Source organism: Palaemon carinicauda, chromosome 27, assembly GCF_036898095.1.
Source record: "Palaemon carinicauda isolate YSFRI2023 chromosome 27, ASM3689809v2, whole genome shotgun sequence".
Taxonomy (NCBI): domain Eukaryota; kingdom Metazoa; phylum Arthropoda; class Malacostraca; order Decapoda; family Palaemonidae; genus Palaemon; species Palaemon carinicauda.
In genome coordinates this window covers 85804107-85821039 of record NC_090751.1, presented here as the reverse complement: position 1 = coordinate 85821039, position 16933 = coordinate 85804107, and the positions used below count along the sequence as shown (strand labels likewise).

The following is a 16933-nucleotide window of genomic DNA, read 5'->3' as shown; positions in this document are numbered from 1 at the left end:
CACAGAAATAAGAAATCACCTTTGAAATTAGACCTAAAAAATTAACTCTGACCTTAGCCCCCCAAAAAATCAACTCAAACTAGTCCAAAAAACTCAACTCTGAAGTTAGTCCTAAAAAAATCAACTCAAACTAGTCCAAAAAATTCAACTCTGAAGCTAGCTCCCCAAAGAATCTTTCTGAAACGAGCACAAAGCAAAATTATCTCAGAAACTACCACAAAAAGATCAACTCTGAAACTAGCACAAAAAATCAACTAAGAAACTACTACAGTACAAGAAAAATAAATTAAACTAGCATAAAAATACTGAGACAAATCTGGGGAATATAAAAAAAAAGGCTAAACATGCAAAGTCAAAACCACAGGAAAACCTTGCAGAAGGTAAAATAATCATTACAGAACTTATTCAAAACTTTTACTAACAGCAATTTTTTTAACATGAATATAGAAAATGTAGTTAAAAACAGCTCTTCAAGGGACAATTAGCAAACAGATTAAAATAAATTTCTTTTGCAATAACTAAAAACTAAATATTAAGCCAAAAGACTAAGATGGTTAATTATATTAAGACCTTGGCCTGGTTCTTCAAAGCAAAGATGAACGGTTTTAAGTCTCATACACACGGAATAGCCATTTAAAGATATTTTTAGAGCTCATTTATACATACAGTACAACTTCTTGTAATGTGTATGCGTAAACGAACCTGCCACATTTATGGTTTTGTAAAATGATGGTTTTAGTAACAAACAGAATTGCCTAAAGCAAGCATGGGCAAGCCCGTATATTTTCTTTTTCTGTATTATTATTTACTATTATTATTTTTATTATTATTATTAGGTAAGTTACAACCCTAGTTGGAAAAGCAATATGCTATAAGCCTAAGGGCTCCAATGGGGCAAAATAGTCCAGTCAGTCAAGGAAAAATATCTAGTTATTGCATCTTGTGTGCATTTTAACTTTGCTCTTGGAAATTTTTTTGTGTATTGTTTCAAATCGTTGTCTGCCTTTTCTAATAATTGAAATCATTTGAATGCATGACAGCTTCTGACAATTTTAGTGCAATAGAAAGTGACATTATCTTTGCCGTTTCTTCATAAACTGTTGTTTTGACAAATGCTGCTCTTTGGAAATATCTATCTTCTTAATTTTCTTAAGACACAATTCTTCTTCAAGTAATTTGTTAATTTTCTTTTCTCAAAGGTGCAGCCCCTCCAGCGCCAACTGCTACAACTGTGAATCTAGTGCCAGTGCAAATCACTGTTCCAGCTCAGCAGGCTGGAGGTGTTCCAAAGACAATAACTATTCACGTTCCATCAACAGCTTTAGCCAATGGAGTTGCTGGTCAGCAGCTGCAGGCTATTTTAAGTTCTCCAACTGCTGCACATACATTTTCCCTAGAGGTAAGTTATCTCTTACCTTTCAATTGTAAAATGTTTTGGTGTTGAGAACGAAAAATTCTCTATATCCTTTGTGAATTGTTTTAGTGTTTTTTTACAATTACATAAAAACTAAATTGAATACTTAACCTAGGCTTAGTAGTTTTGGTGATTCTATATACTAGAATAAAATATTTAATGTCCTAATCTTTAATGAATGCAATTTGCAGCTTTACAATCACATTTTTTCTCTTGTTTATTTACAAACTTGACCTACTTACTTTGGAATTTCTTAGAATGGGTCTGCCTGATATTGTTAAGAAAGAAATGTAAAATTAAAACAGGTGCCTATTACTCGCACTCAAATTTAGACCCATCCATTCCTTATCAGAGGGTTAAATACACTTCATTTCAACACCTTGAAGTTGTTCTTACTGTAGTGTTAACCAGGTTTTCAGCTCTTCTCAAAAATCAATAGAGTGAAGTTAAACTTATGTATCACAGCAGTATAATGTTAAACAAATAAACCTTTATTGCTTGGACAGTTAATCCACAAAATAGAATTAACGACATTTACTATACAGATACTGTACAAGGTAACTTGCTATGATTTTGGCATGAAGCACCTGTGTCACGAAGTGAAATATGTCACTCATAAATATCCCAATGATTAGAGAGTTCATTAACATACATGCAAGTATTACATCTACCTTGGGCTTTCTTTAAAATGTGCAGCTTTCAATTCCTGAAAGAATATGTATACTACATTCATATACAGTACAGTATTCCCTCAGCTGTAGTGATTGTTCCATTCCAGTCTCCCCCAATATGTGAAAAACAACGAAGTAGATACAGAAATCTACGGTAAAGAATTTTTTCAATTACTTTTCATTTTTTCTCCTTTTCTTCATAAATTTAAGCTTTTATGAAACCCTCCTTATATTATACGCCTGTTACACACTCATATAATAATTTTAAGCTAAAAGCTACATTTACTGTAGATATCCTTACACATACATAAATGGAATAAAATTAAATTGGAACACTCAGTAACGTATGTACTGCTCGGCCAGATTACACCCTTGACCAAACTGTATGTCCATTTATTGTTGCCAATGCGTATATCTGTTTTTAAAATAAACAGGATTTTAATAACACTGATGTTTCACTTAATTATTCATTAATAATGCATTTAATATTTGGATATCAGTATCATATGAAATAAAATCACAGCAAATATACGTCGTATCCATTGTTTACATTTGTGAGTTCTTCAAGACTACGGTCTATGCTTTCCAAATCAGCTGATTGAGGCAAACTACTGATTTTTTTTTTCTCTTGATAAAAGACAATTATAACTTTACTTGAACTATCATTTTAATTACTGTATACTTTGATTATAGAAGTCTGTAGATTTTAGTAAAAATAATTTCTCATTTTATTTACTGTCGATTATAATGGTGTATCAAAGTTAAGAGATGTGTTATCCCTGTTACCAATGCACAGTAATTTTATAGTCATTACCTTTGATGGTTGATTACAAAGCTTAGGAAATTATTGACTTTCTTCCAGTTCTTTAAGTAATAATATAATAATGTATTAATCATACTGTATTCTGCCTAATGTCATTTGTAACCACTATGGTAATTGTTTAGTGTCATATGAAAGTTGAAATGCAAGCAAAATGGCTGTTGTTATCCGAATCTTTACTTTACTTCACTTTGATGGCTGCTTTTCCTGTCTCATACAGCAGGGGAACCCAACTCTCTACAGTACCTCCACTGTTGTTTTACCTTGTTCGTTCAGAGTATTTAACGTTTCATATCGCGTATTGTTCATTTACTGTTAAATCGTCACTGTTGTATGACTGTTTGAATAAGAAAGTCTTCAGTTTTCTCTTGAAAGCCTTAATTTCTTTAATCATTTGAATGTTTCGTGGGAGCTTATTATATAGTCTTGGGTTGCATATTTAAAGGCTTTGGAGCCTAAATTAGACATAAATCTAGGTTCCAACAGTTTGAAGCCATCTGTAACTATTCTCATGTTAGTCATAGAAAGCAGTGCTTTTCTGTTTGATGATGATACTTTTATCATTCATTCTCTTATGCTTTTTATTATCATCATTATTATTATTATTATAATTATCATTATTATTATTATTATTATTTTTATTATTATTATTACTTTCTCACCTATAACCCTACTTAGAAAGGAAATAAGGAAATAAATAAACTACAAGAGAAATAATTAACAGGAAAATAAAATATTTTAAGAACAGTAACAACATTAAAATAAATCTTTCATATATAAATTATAAAAACTTTGAAAAACAATAAGAGAAATAAGATAGAATAGTGTGCCGAAGTGTACCCTCAAGCAAGAGAACTCTACCCCAGGACAGTGGAAGACCATGGTACAGAGGCTGTGATTTGATATTGGAGTGTCCCTCGTCTAGAGCTGCTTACCATAGCTTAAGAGTCTCTTCTACCCTTACCAGGAGGAAAGTAGCCACTGAACAATTATAGTGCAGTAGTTAACTTTTTGAGCAAAGGAGAATTGTTTGGAGAATCTCAGTGTTGTTAGATGTAAGAGGATAGAGAATGTGGAAAGAATAGGCCAGACTATATGGTGTATGTGTAGGCAAAGGAAAAATAAACCGTAACCAGAGAGAAGTATCCAATATAGTTCTGTCTGGCCAGTAAAAGGACCCAGTGACTAGCGGTAGTATCTCAGCGAGTGGCTGGTGCCTTGGCCAACTTGCTACCTACATTTTTGTCCTTCATTATAATAAAATAATAATTATGATAAATTAATTTTCTATTTGTAAAAATTTGGCAGTCACGCAAAATGCAAGATCGTGAGTGTTACAAGAGTAAATGTGGTTTTGCTGTACAGTAATTTACTTTGATAATTTATAGGCCCAAAAATTATTATTTATAAAAAAGATAACTAAGATATGGAAACTGAGAGTTGTCTGGCGGCAGAAACCAGCAATATAAAGATGAATGGCGTATATTAATTTACATGTAATTTATTTATTAATCCTCGATGTAATGAGGGAGTGATTAGTGATCAGTGATATGGCAAAGGATCACTGTACTGTATGTAGATATGCAAGAATCTTACACTTCTCCCTTCCAGATTTGCCAGTAGTGAAAATTTGGATGGGTTATTGGGATTCAGGGCTAGATGAATATCCAAAGGTACCTCTGTCAACGAAGTTGGAAGGAGGTTATGTTTTTGCCCCTGTGTGTGTGTTTGTCTGTGAACCGTTTCCTGGCCTCAATTTTAATCGTTGAGTAATGAAGTTTGCAGGGATTAACTGTTGTGTAAAATGCTGGAAATGATTAAATTTTGGAAGGTCAAGGTCACAGTCAAGCAAAACGTTCATTCATTTAGCCTTCTGTAACATCTATTTATGCTCTGCTACAGGAACTTTGAGTCTACAGCCTTCATATAATGTACACTATCAGATACTTCCTTTCATATAGTTCCATTTGATCCTCAGTTCTAATTTTGACTTTGTATTTGTTATCCTTTCTCTCATTCTTATTCCAAATTCACTTTAGTTACTAATCCCCTCACTGAAAATTTTCTGACTTTTGTTGCTTTTTCCCATCACATATTTTTTTTTTCTTTTTAATACTCTGTTGGTGACTGGAAATATAGAATTGCCATATCTTTGCTCCGACACCCTCCATAATATTTGCAACACTTTCCGAAGGATAAAATTACTCTCTACACCACCTTTTGAATTGCTATGTAGCCTCTACAATGTTTGCAATGCTTCCAGAGGATGTCTGGCTTATTTTATATGATTAATCTATTCCACATTAACAATTTGTTCTTTAATACATATTCGTATTCCTTAGATTTATTTGCAATAATCTAGGTACCTGGTTTTAACACCCAGACTTCTAAAGTTTTCAGTTGATGTTCTCATCTTTATAATCACATACATTTACTTTTTTTATAGTTACGAATCCACATTTACCTAATTCCCTTCATACTACATAAGTTCACTCAACTGGATACTAAGAATTTTAACGAGCCTACAAATACAAACACCAAGTGTAGTCCAAACCTTTATCAGTGGTCTTTCATACACTATATACCTTATTTCAATGCAAAGTAATTATTTATTTTTTTCATCTACTTCTCTGTTTTATATTGAAATTTTCAGCTCACTTAAAGAAGTGATAATTTTAATGTTTATCTTTCATATTTTAATCTTAACCTATTTTCTGTATCCTTTCATTGCAGGCTAGTCGAGCAGCTGAGATAATTCAAAGAAAGTTAAATGTAGCCCTTGAAGAAAGTGGGATAACACTTCCTGCACAGCTTCTTCAGTACAACAACATATCAAATAACCAGGTATAATAATGGTATTTCAGTAGAATATTTTAGCAAACTTTATTATAAATTTGCATCAGATAACTTGTACTTACTGGAATATCCAATAAGGTATGTACCATCCAGGAATTAACATTGTGTTAGAAAGATCTTGAAGTTTTTCTCAGAATAATATCTAGTCTCTAATAAGAACCCCAATATTGCATCACTGACATTATTCAATGCTCAGATTGTTTTTTACGGTATTTTGTTGTTACGTACAGTACACTCCTTTTCTTGTCTTTGGATAAAATCATAAGATTAATATTGCCATATGTAAAGGGATATAATTTCCGATGGTTTTTTTCAGAAACCAGATTATTGTTACAGATTTGACCATTAAGCATGTCAATTAAACCACTGAGTCTTGTTTTGAGACTCGGAGAGCCTTCCCAGAAGATTCTTTTGAAAGAAAATGGTAATTGCAGTAAATTACAAGGTAGAGAGCAATGTAGCCGAGACCAAAGGGATGCTACGGAAAACCTATTAAATTCTGGCCAACCAACCTCCTCCTCCTTGAAAGTCCCTAATACACTGTAAGTGATGTATGCTAGAACATTACTCAAAGGCCTTAGGAGTGTCCTTCCAGCCTTTAGCTGCCTTTTCTTTTTAGCCTTCTACTATACTGTATCTCCATTCCCACATTCTTTCTTGTATCTTGCTGTCCAGCCTCTCAACTTTCACTTTTCAGTGCAACTGCGGACTTCCCCCCAATTGCGCACAGGCGCTGAATGGCCCTCTCGGCTCCACTGCTTGCCTTTTGACCCAAATTTATAAATCCATTTTCAAAGTCTTAATCTGCTGTGCTGTTTCACAGGCCCTTTTCCCAACATATGCTTAGATGTACAGTATACAGTATAAGGCTTCCTTTGTTTTTTTATCTTTTTCATAATTATTGTGATTGGTTCTATGTTTCTACTCTCATTATTTTATTGCAGTGTCTTACCGAACAATTATATAGCTGTAGGTTCCTACGAATGGCAGACAATAGATTCAAAACTACCTCAGTGGCGCCGCTATCACTGATGTATGTGACGTCATCTCCCTCCACTCGAGGGAGCTATAGGTACAACTGTCCAGGTAACATCAATTTGTTCTCTGCCGGGTTCTGGTGAACATTGGTGGCTGGTGCAGACTTTTTTCTTCATTTGTTGGGAATTATTATCTCTCCAATATCGGTGAAGTATTCAACTCCGTGTTTGTAGGATTGAAGATGAATTTCTTTTATGCTATCTTGTGGTATTACCTTCATGTCGGACTCTAGTGTTTCAGTAGTTAGGTTTTGCGCCGGAGAGTGCAAAACTAGGTTAGTTACACTAATTTATGATTCGCACACTAAGTGTATTAAGTGTAGGGGTTGTGAGTGCTCTAAAGAATCTACTTGTGATGAATGCAAGGATTGGAGTGAACAACAGTGGAAAGTTTTTGTTTCTTACTCTGGGAAAGTAATTAAGGATAGGAAGAGGAAGGCTGCTCTTAGAGCTGAAAATAAGTCTAGTTTAGCCTCTTCTGCTTCTTCATCGAAGCACCTGTTCCTATTCCTTCTCCTTCTCCTCTTATTATGTCTCCCATCTTGAGTCCTCCTACTCCTGCTCCTGTCTCTCCTTTGCCAACTTCCCGTAGAGTTTCTCCTGACACCATTGCCAGCCTTGAGTCTAAATTTGAAAAGAATATGATATATTAGCTAATACGGTGGTGCAGTTAGGTTTATCTGTAAAGTCTTTCATAGGAAAGACTTCTAGTAAAGTGAAAAGTGTCAGTGCAGTGCTATCTGAGGGGTTGGCTATTTGTCCCGATTGTTCTCCTAGACAAAGGTCACTGTCCCGCTCCCCTGCCTCGGGGAGAAGACATACCGGAGGTCCAAGGGAGACTATCGGGGTTTTCCCACAGACAGTCGCCTCCTCCTTCGATCCTGTGGTGCGACAGCAGGATTCGACTAAACACCATTGGAAAGGTGTGTAGTTAGGAATCAGTTATCGACAGAGTCGAGTGATTCGTCGCCGGTTAAACTTTGTAAGTGGCGTGATTCTTCAGTCTCACGTCCGTTAAAGAGACGTTCGACTGAAGAGGTGCTATATCCGCCCCCCTGTGAAGGGTACAGAGAAGTAGATATCTCTCGCCCGTCGTGTAGCGTAGCTACATGGACTTCGCCTCTTATTCTTACCACAGCGACAGCTGCCTTCGACTCGGTTGCGGAGCGACCGATTCTGAGTTCGTCGAGATCTTCGACTCATCGAGATGTCGATACTTTTCCTTCGACTTCGCATGCGACAGATAATTCGACTGGCGCGAGACCTCCGGTGGCGATCGTGTTGAAATCCACGACCCCAGTTACGTCGACTTCAACTCAAGAAGACGAGAATTTAATTCTGTTACGTCAACAGTTGCAAGAGCCGATGCGCTGGATGAAAGAAAACAAGCAATGTATGAAGAATAATGAGTCGAATCAAGAACTATCTCTGTCGTCTATCTCTTCGGATGACGAGGAGGACTTAGAGCGAACTCTATCCTTCTCTTGTGTTATTTGAAACCTTCTCGACATGTACCCGGATTACTTCGTGGTAGTCGCTCCCAGCTGCTTCCATCTTACTGATGAGAAGGAAGGATTTCGATCCTCTTTTCCCGAAGCTCATTCTTTTCAAGGCTGCTAAACATTCACTTCGTGATATAGAAGATTGGTTGAAGGTCAAGAGAGAACTTTGGAAAGCAACTTTCGCCTATCCTCTGTTGAAGCTTATTAAGAAGAGGTATAGGGTCTACGGTAATCTAAACTTAATAGCAATAACAAGAAAAAGCTTAGAAGCTTTGCACCTATCTATAAAGTGATAGAGTGCCCGCAAAATAATTTTGCAGAGTGAGCAATAAGGAACCAGGAACCTATGGGAGTTTCTGCCTCCTCCCAGGGGGACTTCTTTGGCTTGGTGGATGCAACTAGAAGGTCCGCGTTTGCAGCAGCTAAAATATTCTTTACATCGCCCGAGTTGGACTATTTGGTAAAGAATATTTTCAAGATTTAAAAAATTATGAGTTTCTTGGACTGGACGACCGAAGTCCTCGCTACGAAAATAGAGGCTTGCCTTACTCTTCAGGAAGACCTGGCATCGAACTGGCTTGGGGTTTTGTCTTGTGCCGACAAATCACTTTGGGATGGTTGCGATGAGCTGGCCTCTCTCTTTGCATTCGGGACTTTCAAGAAAAGACAATCTGGTGTTCTTTTATTTTGAAAGGAGTTGCTTCGCCTCAGAAGTCCGCACTTTTGTTTTCTCCTCTCGACGAGGATCAACTGTTTCCTGAAGAAATAGTGACCAAGATTCTGTCCGCACTGGAAAAGAAGTCTACTAATGTCTTGCTTGCCCAGTCTTCTAAGCGGGTTAAACCCTCGACTGTGACGACTACCGCCTCGGAATCACCCTTGCAGAAGAAACCCTTTCGAGGGGGTAGGTCTAGACCGTGTGTCAGGCCTCGATCGAATTTACGACACCCAACCAAGTCCTTGACCAAACCCGACACGAAATCATCCAAGTGATTTTTCAGTCCTTCGTGTTCCGATATGGGGCAGATTGAGCCTTTTTTGGGAGGAATGTTGTCGTAGAGGGGCAGAGCCCTGAGTGACCCAAATTCTCCGGTTCGGTTACTCCATTCTTTTCAAAGACACTCTGCCTCTATCCAATGTTCCCATCACATTACCCGCCTGCTCTTCAGGCTCGGAGAAGTTTATAGCCTTAATCCGAGAAATAGAGATTCTCGTGCAGAAAGCTGTCATAGAGGAGATAAGCGACAGACCATCCCCGGGGTTTTAACAACCGTCTGTTCGTAGTCCCCAAGTCATCGGGGGGATGGAGGCCCATACTGGATGTAAGCGCACTGAATTTGTTCGTCCAGAAGACCAAATTCAATATGGAAACGACTCGTTCACTGTTGGAATCCTTTCATCAAGGGGACTGGATGGTATTCCTGGATATGCAGGATGCATACTTCTACATTCTAATACCTTCGGTTTGTGTTCATGGGCAAGACCTACCAGTTTCGAGCTCTTAGCTTTGCCCTCTCGACAGCACCGCAAATATTTAAGCGAGCGTTAACTCCTCGGGGAAAGTGGTTACACCTGGTCAGGTTACACTTATCCCTCAATTTGTTCAAGGGAAAATGAACGTGTTGGCGAACGGACTAAGTTGCCTTCAAGTACTGCCGTTAGAATGGATATGTGGCGCGCAGGACCATATTGGTGCGCACGCAATCAGTTGAAGTGCGCGAACAACTCTTATGACAGGATTGTTCGAATTCTCGTTGCGCGAAGTGTTCATGAGTGCACAAGAATTTTACTCTTATGACAGAGTTTTCAAACTCATTCCATGAATTGTTCGCGCGTGCCTATTGTCATCAAGAGTTTTACTCTGATGACAGAGGGATGCCTGCTGCCTAAGGGTTTACGAATCTCTACTGGTAACTATGACAGTTCCTTTGGGTCCTGGTCACGTAACACGATTCCTGAAAATTCTGTCAGGAATCAGCGACAGAGTTCCTGTGGGTTCTCGGCACAACATTCCTTAAGATCGTGAGAAAGGTTTTCATAAATAGATTCTGAACCCCTAGGTTCTCGTCCGAATCTCTCGGTTTCCGCGATCCAGAGGTTTCTGAAAACTCTATGGTCGACTTCCCCTCCTATACGGGATGGGCCTTCCAAAGGTGTGACTTGTTACGTCACTACGCTCCCAGCTGATTACTATATTAGCCAGTCTGGTTTCGCGAGCACCGATCCTTTCGTTTTCGAACGAATCACCGTCATTTTTTCCTCCACCTTCCCACTTTGAGTGGTTTGGTTAGCAGACGGAAATGAGCAAGGAATAAAAAATTCTTCACATTCCAGTTCATTTCCCTGGCAGGCTTTGCCTGATTTAGACGATAGCAACTTTCAAGGAAAACCTGAAAACTTATCTCTTTGGAAAGTGTTATAATAGTGATCTGAAAACTATTAAGCCTGAATTCAAATGCTAGCGAATAACTGAAAATAGATACAGAGCGAAATATAAACTGGAAAGAAATTATTTTCACACATCAAGGCCCGCCTGAACAGACTCTTTAGTGTCTGGTGGAGGGCGAGAAATAAACGCCTAAAAATAAAAGTAAAAGTAAGTAGGTTTTCTCACTAGCGAGAAAGCGTTCGATGGCAACCCCTTTGGGTAAGCGGTCGATGGCAATTATGTCTGGCATTCTTGAAGCAAACTCTCACATACGAGACTTCACCCTTTTCGGGAGACTCGTTCCTGAGAAGTGTTTACAGAACTTCAATGGGTGTTGTTTAAAATTCATAAAGGCCGTAGGCCTTCCTGGAGCATGCGCTCTAGCCGAGACAAAACCGCGAGGTTATTGTCTTAAACTCGGTTCTACCGTTTGATGGAGGCAGCCTCCCCTGTCATTGTGCTTTTTACACGATAGGCTTCCGAGACCTTTTATTCTATCCTTACAGGGTTATTGTTTTGAACAATTAGTCCCGAAGGAACGTTGTTAGCTGACGTTAAAAGAACGATAGCAACAGCGTGGACAACTTTTCATTATGTTTACGAACGTTTCAAACTCTCTCCCAGGTAACCACACATCCGTTTTCTGTGTAATGAACACTGGCTAGCCCCTCACATACGCAGGAGGGGTAAACCAAAGGTGTAATGATCGCCTCTTTAACTGTATATTTTGTTTGAGAACATGTTCGTTTTCTTTTAAGAAAATATTACTGCTAATCAACGATCAAAATTCCTTCGGCAATAATGTTGCGATTCGTCGCACATACATTATTCGCGCAACTTTACTAATCCGTGGCCATAAAAATTTGTTCTCAAATAGCTGACAGACTTGATAGGCCAGGAAGAATAAGAACGACTCTTATGTCCCGTGCAGGCATTGAGATATTTCTGCAGAACAGAGTTTTCTGAGAGATTTAATTGTAGAAGCACATTCTCTAGCTAACGACGCAGGGTTTCCTTTACTGAGAGTGAAAGCCCATGAAGTTCGACCGGTAGTGACTTCTCTCGCTTTTTGACACGACTAGTCGCTATCCGCTATTCTACGAAGTACCCTTTGGGAGATCTAAATATGTGTTTGCTATGCATTGTTTGAAAGAAATCGAAACAGTGTTTGAAGATTGTAAGTTTCTCGATCCACTTTCGGTAACTGGCATGGTGTTAGGAGGAACGACATAGTGGGTTATTCCCTCTGTTAGCCTATGTTTCGCCTTGTACCAAGGTTGGCGAGTTAAAGGGAAGTCTGGGGGTACAATGTACCTGGAGTACTCACCAATCATTTTAGTGTTAGCTTTGGTGGGTAAAGGTTTTTATTTCGGTGTAGGTGACAGTTTTTTCATGTTGGTTATTTCTGGTCTTAGCCCAGGGCAAGGGTGATATTTTTCTTGTATCTTCGTTCAGTCACCGGTGAACACCATGACTACGAGGATCTTCCAATCCATGGAGAGGCACCCATTGGTCATATTCCAAGCCTTCCACTATGTAAGATGAGCACCGACCAGAGGCAGTATTCTCCTGCAGTAGCTCTCTTACAAGATGAGGTACAACAGGCACTAACAGTGCTTTTGGGTATACTTTATTTTCAAGAATCATATACGATTGTCGAAGTAAAACTTACATCCACAGCCCCCCATCCTTGCAATGGGTAATCAGCTATATAAATGTTCGGTAAGAGACTGCAATAAAATGGATTTTTATTATAAAATGAAATTTTATTGCATACTTACCTAACAATTATTTATCAAAGCCCTCCCTCCTCCCCACTGGTGGATGGCTGGGCAGAACGAATTGATGTTACCTGGACAGTTGTACCTATAGCTCCCTCGAGTGGAGGGAGATGACGTCACCTACATCAGCGATGGCGGCGCCACCGTGGTAGTTTTGAATCTATTGTCTGTCATTCGTAGGGAACTTACTGCTATATAAATGTTCGGTAAGTATGCAATAAGATTTCATTTTATGATAAAAATCAAATTTTTTTTTATTACAGGTGGATGGAGCATGTGATGAACCAATATGTCCAACTCCTGATAAAAAGTTTCCCAAGAAGAAAAACACACTATCAACCACAGCACGAAGCCTGAGAAATCAGCCATCAACTAGCAATGCTGATAGTCAGGTTTCCGTAGATGCAGATAAAGAAGTCTTGGACAAAATTATTTACGAAAGATTAAAAGCTACGCAGGTATATTTTGCTCCTTATGATTATATTTTTCCACTCATCACTTCGGATTACAGTTATGAATAAATGGTTCAGTAATACCCCGCCCTACGTCTTTAATTGATCCGTCACTTGATGATACATTTATATTTATAGTACAGTAATAACCCATCAGATTACACATTTAAAAGTAGTTATTACAGTACCAGATGCCTGTCTACATTAGTAAGTACAGCACTTCATTGTTATTGAATGACATAGAAACCTACTTAAGGTAGGGTAAAATTGCGTAAGGTGGAATATATTTTTGTATTTATACTCGAGGATGACCAATGTAAAGTCATAACGGCATATGTTAAACAGACACTGGAGGTATAATGCTGTATGCAGTACTGTAATTTATTTAATCTATTTCACAAATTGAATTTTGATTTTTTTTAATTTTGTTATGGAGGGTTAATATTTTCCATCTTTGTACTTTTAATGTTTTCCCTTTTTTTACACTTTAATTTTCATTATTTTTATTGTGCCATGTTTATTTGCGGCCACCTCATGTACAATATTTTGTCACAAACCACCAACAGTCCGCTATATACAATATACTCATATTTTCATGGTATCATATATTCACAGGTGGATGGTCAGTATGGAACTGGTGATAGCTCCTCTGAAATCTCAGATGACGATGATGACGATGAAGATGATAAAGATGCAGAAACCGAGAAGAACTCTATAGATGGAGATGAGGATGAGGAAGATGCTGAAGGTGTAGAAGAGGTACATATTGTAGTTGTTCTTGTATTTTTGTCTATTAATTTACCGTTTGAAATAATGTACTATATACCTAATGGCTGAATGATATATTATTCCTAGTTTAGCAAGTCAACCAAATCACATTCCTAGGCCATGTTAAGGTTCTCTGTGTTTACTCATGAATGGGAATTGAAATTTGAAGAAAATTTAAGCTATGGAACATTGACAGATGAGAAGCATACTTCAAGGAGCTTTTGCTCTAACATAACCTTACCACTGACTATAGTGTGCCATGTAAAGCGTTACTGTCCATGGTAGTCGATTATGGGTTACAGTAAGGGCAAATTAGCCAAAGACCATGTTTCTCTGAATAGCTGATTGAAGATTAGACCTGTGCTCTTATGCAATGTCTATGAGAAGCCTTGGCCCCACATGTTTTTTTCTCGTGTTGATTAAATGGAAGTTTATTTTATTGGTGCACTTGCATTCTGTGCTTATCCTCCTCATAGATGGTAATTTCATCCTGAGAAATGGAGAGTTTTATGTATACAATTACTTAGCTTTAACAACAGGGTTAGCAGGTAACAACCTCGTTGTTAAGCCAATTGATCTTGAACAAGTTACACTTATAGCTGACATCAAAAGCATAAAATTTCCATGTTGCATAATGTCAACAGTCGCTAGTAGACTAGGTCTCAAAAAATCTTATCTCACTTAAAGTATATCATATGTGCTTGTGTGTTTCCTTGAAAAGTGGTAATTGTATATATAAAAAAGTGGTAATTGTATATATAAAATAACTGGAGCTGAGAGCTGTCATGCGCAATTCATGTAGAGCAATTTGGTGTTATTGAAATTGGGGGTATGCTTGATCCCCCATTTTGTATGATGCTTGACAATACTTACACAGTTTGATGTTGTGCTGACTTCATGATTAGAGAAAAGTTGAACAGCTCTCAAAAGAATAGAGATAAGGAAGTTGAGATGTGATGTTGGCAAATGTAAAGAAAATACCATAAGATACTGTATTGAGTGAAAACTGAAGGAAAGAAAGAATACCAAAGTCAGCAGAGGTGTTTGGTGTGATATGTGGAGAAACTGGATTGTTGTAGAGGTCCTTTTAGGAGAATAGGTAGATGTCAAAGTCACTAGGCGATTTGGAAAGCTAGGAAAGAATTTCTGCACACCAGAAAGATAAAATGGAAATTTTTGGAATAAAGTGAAAGAAACCTGGAAAATACATAAAATTTATGTAGACACAATAATTGATGGGTTTGGAAGTATTGAAATTTTAGTATTACTGGAAGATGATTCTGTGAATTGGTAGCTGATAGACCAGCTGTTTAAGACGCCTGTGAACCAGTCGGTGAAGACCTGCCCTGATTATATGAAAATTGGATGAGTACAGAAAAGTATACTAATATGTATTTAATTTCTATCAAGATTACTATTTGTACAGCTTTAATAGTAATTTTTTTTTATTTCTTACTGTAATTCTACGAATGCACTATACAGATATCTTTTAATGTTGAATCTGCATTACTTGCTATATAGAATTTCAATCTATTTCAGGAACCCTTGAATTCCGAAGATGATGTCAGTGACGACGACACATCGGATATGTTTGACACTGAAAATGTTGTTGTCTGTCAATATGATAAGGTTTGTTTTGTTGTCTTTCATCCAGGCTACTTTGGAATTAAGATAATTTATAATTCATTACAGAATAGTTAAATATTATTTAAAGCTTGCAGGACATTATAAAATATTCTTATGTATTGATTCATGTCAATATAGTAGTAATTTGACAAACTTTTTCTCTTGTAGAAAAAAGGACCTCTTTTGTATGACTGACCCTTTTAATTAAGTTTTGTTCCGTAACCGAAATACAAACCACGCTATTTACAAAGGGTTTACTTTTAGCGCAGCTGAAATGACGAGCCAATAGTTTTTAACGAGGGTTAATTACCCCCGCGCTAGTTAGCGGGGGGTGGGGAAGGGTAGCTTGCTACCCCTCCCCCCTCCACACACCGGTGACTTGCTTCACTTCACTTTTGGCTCGGCGGTGATCAGACGTGTCTGTTCATCGCCTTCGTGACAGCCTTTAATTTTCTTCTTTTTCTTTACAGCTTGTGTGATTGGTTGGAAGTTGACCTTCAGTTATTTTCTTTTATTTAATATGCGGACATGCCCTGGATTGCCGGCCGTCCTTGTGGGACTTTCATGTCGGACGTGATTACGGATCCTCACACCCTCTGCCCTCAATGTCGGGGCCGACGGTGCGACCAGGATAACATGTGCCGTGAGTGCAGGGAGTGGTCTGCGTCCCAGTGGGAGAGGTTTGGCCGTCGGCGTAAGAAGAAGTCCAAGAGAGACCGTTCTCCTCCGGGGTTAGCCTTGAAGGAGGAAGGTTCTCGGGACTCTTCTTCCGCCGCCCAAACCTCCTCCGAAGCTCCCCCTCGTCCGCCTCCTAAGGAGAGTCGTCCGAGTGGGAGCGCAGGCCCTTGTTCTGTTTCCCTACCTTGGGTGGGGGGAGAGGGCGTCGCCTCCCATAGCGAGGCGGTTCCCCCTCCTCCTCCGGGGGAGGTTATTGATAATAATACTTTATCCAGTGATGATCTGTTGCAGATTTGGTCGTCCCTGGGGCTTAAGGGCTTGCCCTCCAGGGTCGCTCTTATTGACCTTGTCTCGTTGGGGGCCGCTGTTAAACAGTCGCCGGTGGTAGCGGAGGTAGACCCTCTGTCTATTGTCGACGTCGTGGTGACAGAGGCCTCCGACGTGGCTGGGCCTTCCGACGCAGGTGCTGTTGCTGGTGATGGTGCTCTAGGCTCTCCTCCTCCTTCCGTGCATCCTTCGAAGGGGGAAGTGAGTCCTTCGGTCTCGACTGCTGCCCAGCTTCCTTCTGAGGGAAGTGTTTTGAAGGAGACTCCCCTTCGGAGGACCGATGGTCCCGACGATCTCCCCCGAGGCCGCCTCCGCCGTAAGGCTCACCGCCCTCTACGCCACAAGGGCCTCCCTTCCCCTTACAGGGGGACTAAGAGGCGCCTTTTTGGGTCTTCGTCCTCCGGGGGGGACTCTCCTCGTCAGCCTCAACCGACTACTCCGCCCTCCTTGAACCTCTCTGCGGACCGCTCTCCATCTCCTGCCGGATCTTCGCCTTCTGGAGAACTCGTCACCCGACGGGCAACGGTCCCTTCGGGGCTAAGGGATTCTTCCCTTACGCGAGCAGGGCCAGCG

The 16933-nt window shown here is 39.1% G+C and overlaps 1 protein-coding gene across 1 annotated transcript in view; it reads left to right on the top strand.

The window, feature by feature from the left end:
- Window positions 1–16933, top strand: part of TfIIA-L (transcription factor IIA L) — a 68668-nt gene that overhangs the window by 35365 nt on the left and 16370 nt on the right. The window contains exons 3-7 of the mRNA XM_068351210.1: window positions 1200–1399; window positions 5639–5749; window positions 12773–12967; window positions 13577–13720; window positions 15269–15358. Of these exons, the coding sequence (XP_068207311.1) occupies window positions 1200–1399; window positions 5639–5749; window positions 12773–12967; window positions 13577–13720; window positions 15269–15358 (740 nt within the window). The remainder of the gene's footprint in view (window positions 1–1199; window positions 1400–5638; window positions 5750–12772; window positions 12968–13576; window positions 13721–15268; window positions 15359–16933) is intronic.